This window comes from Gregarina niphandrodes (genome assembly GCF_000223845.1).
Source record: "Gregarina niphandrodes unplaced genomic scaffold scaffold00004, whole genome shotgun sequence".
NCBI lineage: Eukaryota > Apicomplexa > Conoidasida > Eugregarinorida > Gregarinidae > Gregarina > Gregarina niphandrodes.
The window spans coordinates 262,587-267,965 of record NW_011645775.1 but is presented as its reverse complement, the minus strand read 5'-3'; the positions used below and the strand labels follow the sequence as shown (position 1 = coordinate 267,965).

The 5,379-nt window shown below is 55.0% G+C and overlaps 3 protein-coding genes across 3 annotated transcripts; 2 read left to right on the top strand and 1 right to left on the bottom strand.

Annotated features, from left to right (window-relative positions):
• Positions 1 to 525: 525 nt before the first annotated feature.
• Positions 526 to 1,515, top strand: GNI_031420 (putative glycosyltransferase; the record flags this gene model as incomplete). Its single annotated transcript, XM_011130865.1, has 1 exon — positions 526 to 1,515. A coding segment is annotated over one exon (990 nt), but the record flags the coding sequence as incomplete, so codon positions are not given.
• Positions 1,516 to 2,220: 705 nt separating this feature from the next.
• On the bottom strand, positions 2,221 to 4,661 carry GNI_031410 (hypothetical protein; the record flags this gene model as incomplete). The annotated part of the gene is made up of 2 exons (XM_011130864.1): positions 2,221 to 4,106; positions 4,403 to 4,661. 2 exons carry the CDS (start codon positions 4,659 to 4,661, stop codon positions 2,221 to 2,223), a joined length of 2,145 nt encoding a protein of 714 aa, XP_011129166.1.
• Positions 4,662 to 4,684: 23 nt separating this feature from the next.
• Positions 4,685 to 5,056, top strand: GNI_031400 (putative transmembrane protein; the record flags this gene model as incomplete). The annotated part of the gene is made up of 1 exon (XM_011130863.1): positions 4,685 to 5,056. The coding sequence occupies one exon, from the start codon at positions 4,685 to 4,687 to the stop codon at positions 5,054 to 5,056; it is 372 nt and encodes a 123-aa protein (XP_011129165.1).
• Between the last annotated feature and the right edge of the window lie 323 nt (positions 5,057 to 5,379).

The window sequence follows — 5,379 nt, the reverse complement described above, 5'->3', positions numbered from 1 at the left end:
GTATGAGCGAGGACTCAATGAGCGAGGAAAGTTATTTCCGATCGCTGAGAAACCTGGCGTGGAAGGCCGTCAACATCCAGGCGTTAAACCCCATCAAAATTTGAGCCGTAATAGCGGACCGAATTAGATGAAGGATGCAATTGTAATTTGTCTTGGAGACTTGGGCTGCTCGCCCCGCATTTGCAACCAAGCCGTCATGTTGAATAAATTCAAGGCAGACTTCGGACTTGATTCCGTACATCTGACGGGCTACAATGCTACTGCGAAAAACCTGCCAAGTATGTATTGAGCTATGGCGACCTGTGGGATCCTCTCCTTCTTGTAGCTGCGGTAAGGTCTCAGGACATTGTTCTTCATGAATTGGACAGCGGCTCACGGTTTCGGACCTACTCGGTATTAGCGGTTCAGTTGGCCAGAGTGTGGAGTCTGTGGACAATCATGTCACGTTCTTCGTTTAAGGTGACAACCACACACTGTTTCTTTGTACCACACAATTTGGGGGGACGTACCGTCTTTTCGTTGCAGCTGATTCTCGTCCAGAATCCGCCGACCGTCTTCGTGTTGTGGTTGCTGCTAATTCATAAATTGCTATACCGTTCCAAGTTGGTGGTCGACTGCCACAACTACGGATACACTATTGCGGCTTGTAGCGGATGGGCATTGTGGGCGGTGCGTCTCTTGGAGTTTTTAGAAATTGGCGGCATGAAGTGGTGTGATAGTATCTTAACCGTGAGCGAGGCGATGTCCGGAGACTTGCATGGTCGTGTTGGTTTCGCAATGCCCATTAGTTGCTGTTACGATAGGCCTGTCGCTGACAATATAGCCAAGGTCAGTCGCGAGCGGGCTCGAGAGGTGCTTCTCCGGTATGTGACGAATCACCCTGCGACTAAGGCAAGCGGGATATGTCATAACTTGGAGGGCGTCACATGGCTGGCCGCCGCCGCAGTCGCGTTTAGAGAAAATGTGCACATCGTGGTTTGTTCTACGTCGTACACGCCGGACGAGTCCATTGACTGGGTGGTGGAGGCGTCCAGCGAAGCGGCGGAGGCCGGTCGCCGGGTACTGTTGGTGATTACGGGAAAAGGTGCTGGCCGCGGCCCGATTGAACAGCTGAGCTCACGGCTCACGACTCTCAACCCGTACTTGAGTGTGGCGCAGCTGTTTGTGGACTACGCCGACTACCACTCGGTGCTGCGTGCGGCTGACCTCGGTGTTTCCTCCCACCGCTCTTCCTCCGGCCTGGATCTGCCTATGAAAGTTGTCGACATGTTCACTGCCGGCATCCCCGTCCTGTCCTACTACTACCCCACCGTGGGCGAGCAAATAGACTTCAAGCACACTTACCAAACGAAAAGAGAACTTGTACAACTACTGAAGCAACGTCTTGACGCTCGCACTCTTGACACCGCTCACACTCTTGACGCCGCTCACCCTTCGACGGCCCGCGACACGCGTACATGGGAAGAAGAATGGCGGGCCAAGGTGCACTGTGTGTTCGATGAACTGCTCAGTTAAGCCGTGTCTGCTCTGTCGGCGTCTGGTACTCGGCAACGAACGCGCCATGTACCTGTCCTGCACACACGTCTTCCACCGCCACTGCCTCGTCCAACATTGCGCCGCTGTTAGCACGCCCGTCGCCCGCATCTTCTGTTCACTTTGCCACCGCACGGCCGAAACCAACCTCGACGGACTCGGCGGCGAAGATGCTGCCTATCCCGCCCCATACACCGAACTGAAGATCCTGTTATCCGAACTTTCCGAAGCCGTCAAGTTCAAAGACTCATTTTTAACCATCCAAAAGACCAACGACGAGATCCTCTCTCTCCTACTCCGATTACGCAGTAAGCCCCCACAGCCCCGACCCCCACCCCAAAGACCTGGCTGACTCAGTCTCCAGCTTCATCTCCAGTTCCATTCTCGGTTCGATCAAAACACACATGCACGCAACGCTATAGAACACCTTTCACACAAGGTCCGGTACATGGCCAAAAGAACCGCCGCCGCCTACCGGACGTCCCTCTTGGAGAGGTATCCCCCAGTTGACGAACCCCGTCTGGTGCAGACACTCTTGCACGTGGAAAAGTCCGCAGCCTTCGGCCTCACCAACCAGCACCACGCTATGGCGCTGCTCGAGTGCCTCCAGTGACTTTCGCCTAAAGGTTTCCGCCTAAAGGTTTCCGCGCTCCAGTTGCCAACACCCCCGCCACGGTCGTGGTGCTGCTAGTCGAGTGTCTTGACGATGATACCGTTGCGCAGACGAACACTGTCGGAGGAAGAACAGACATTGAAGAATTTCCTCCACAATTTTTTGGCAGGTCGACGAATCTTCTCCGCCGTGTGCAGGTCGCTTCTCGCAGGCGAGCGTTGGCTCTTTTTGGTGCGTTGCGTCCGGGCGATTCTGCAGTCTTCGGTTGGTCCCTGGTCAATGACTCCTCGGTGGCTGACTCCTCGGTGGTCGCTAGCTTCTCGGTGGCTGAATCCTGGGTCGCTAACTTCTCGGTCGCTGCCGTCTGGGTCGCTGCCGTGTTGCTTGGTGCGCCAGCGGAGCGTGCCACACCAATCGGAAGAGGAGGAGCTGGTGAGCGCGGGACACTCAATGCACTGACCGGCAGCGTAAACGTCCAGCTCCTCGGACCAGGGCCGATCGTCGATGTCGCTGTCGGCGGAACGCGGACTAGGCGGACTTAAGCGGCTTTCGAAAGAACGGCGTCGCCGTGCAGATACCAACAAGGGCCGCTGCGCCCGTCCGCGTCGATTTGCGCGCTTCACACGGTGCCGCTTTCGCGCCTGCTGCAACCTCCGTCGGGCCCGTGCCGCTGGTGCCTCTTTCACAGACGCCGCGCCAGAGTCACCCCCAGCAGCCCACTCGCGCAACAACGGGCTCCGCAACAACGGACTCTGCATCTGCGCACGCGAACTCCGGCGGCAACGCCCATTTATCGGCGTCGACCCGTGCGCCACTTCCACCAACGCCGCCAACGTCGCCTCCGTTGTCGGTAACGAAGTCAACACGTTGTTCTCAATTAACGAATCCAAGTACGTGCAATACGCACCCGGACGCCGCGGGGATTGCTCCGCGTCCGCCGACCCCGGCTCCGACCCACTGCCTTCCTCGACTGCGCCACAACCCCCGCTGCTGCTGCTGCAACTCCCTTCCCGGTACGCGTACCGACCCGGGTGGTAGCCGTCTTGTTCCAAACCGTCGTCGGAATCATCCCGGTCGGAGCCATCTCGTTCGGAGCGGCCTTGGCCGTAGGAACGGTCTTGGTCGTAACCCCGACCCCGGTCTTGGTCGTAACCCCGATCCCGGTCTTGGTCGTAACCCCGATCCCGGTCTTGGTCGTAACCCCGACCCCGGTCTTGGTCGTAACCCCGACCCCGGTCTCGGTCGTAACCGGCCGTGTTGTGGCCCCGATCTTTATCTTGGTCGCAACGGCGGCCTTCATCGCGTGCATCTCGGTCGTAGCGGTGGTCTTGGTCGGATTGGTCGGAGCAGTCTGGGCCGTAGCGGTCCTGGTAGTTGTGGTGGAATGACTCCGAAGAATCGATGTCGTCAGATTCGGATATCATCAACGGTTTCTCCACCAGGCTCATTTCGAAGGACATACTGTCGGACTCGTTCCTCGAGAGCGAGAAGCTCTCGCCTCCATGTAGCGTAAAGGTGCCGCTGGAAACCGAAAGCTGATGGTCTCGAGCAGTCATGTAGGCGTTGCGCCGCGTGACGAGTGCATTCGAGTAGTTGTCCAACGCGTCACGGGCTGGTATGGACAGATCCGCATTTTGCCCGCCTGCACTACTCACAGAGAAGAACCTCGTAACCAGGCCTGTATCCACGGACCGGTCCTTGACTCGACGCTCAATCGAAGCGCAAGACACCCCGCCGGTCGTGGTGGGTTGATCTGAATTATGCAGCCGACTGTCTTGGTAGGGTGTGGCATCGTACTCAGCAACCTTGGGCGACGCAACCTTCGGCGACGGCGTGTGACTGAAGTTCGATGTCACATGAAACGAAAGAGGATATGAAATGGACGAGGAATCGATAGCACCCGCGGATAGTGAAGACACCCTCAATGTATCATTCCTGTCAGACAGCTCCAAGCAAACGGCTTCCAAATTTAAAGGCGGTACAATAGACATGACCTTTTCCTACGAACACGTTCGCGCATTCAAATATGATGGACCTCGATTTTCAGGGTTGGCACTGGAAAAGCCTGACAACAAACGCAGATGGACAGGAGAACGGGGGACAGCATACAGCAACGGTCGTGCATGATGGGATATTATTTACGGCCGCCACTTGCGGCCGTTATTTGTTGCGAGATGCACACGTGTGTGCACACGTTTTTTACCTGCGCAGTTTGGAGATCTATCGAGCCAGTAGTGCCAGTAGTAAGGTTCGTACGGACGATTAGATGGCCGAGACTGTTGTAGAGATCCTGTAATACCATAAGAGCATTCTTGATGGCACGCCCTGACGCGTAGATTCTGACTGTATCTGTATGGCCTTCTCGTGCGTTTCCCTTGAATTCAGTGAGGAGATAATAGAGTCGCTTGTAGTAAATGCACATTGGTCTCTTGGTAGTTACATAGCAGTCCCTTGCTCTGGGTTTCTGGTGGTAAAGAGCAGTGGTTTTCGGCGCGGTCTCCGCCTGTTGGAGCATAATTTTTTTCCAAAGGTGAAGAGATGAGTCGAGCAAAAACAGGTTTGGTCTTCTGCATTCTGAGCGCCCTGTTTTTGATTCTAACGGGAGTTGGCGTCCGTCGAGAGTTTGTTGTGGTGGCGGGTTTGAGTCGGAATCTTCGTCAAGGATTCATTTCCGCGATGTTAGGTGCCGCAAGCTTCTATATACTATGTGCAGGACTCTGTGTTTTATATCTGTATACGAGGCCACACAGGTCATTGAACGATGAGATACTAGCCACCAACGGCAAAGACCTAGCGCGAAGGGTAAAACAACAGTTGCTGGACCAGCACGGACTGCGTGAGCCGTTACTGACCAAAGGCTCATTGGTGGAAGCCGTCCGTCAGTCCACCATCAAACAGGGGAAAAAGTAATTTAAACTTGGCTTCTCAAGATTGACTCTTCGACCGGGCTAACTCTTCACCCTAGGTAATTCTTCGCAGTTCTTCGCCAACATCAGCTCTTCGGCCATATTAGCTCTTCCTACTTAATAATAGAGTTGAAGACCGAACAAAACCTGAAGACCCAAGAAAGGATTGAAGACCCAAGAAAGGATTGAAGACCCAAGAAAGGATTCAAGGCCAAGGAAAGAATGAGGGGTTAAGAAGTTTTAGATTGAGGACCCTTGGATGACGACCCTTGGATGACGACCCTTGGATGACGACGATTGGATGACGACGATTGAATAAAGTGTGGC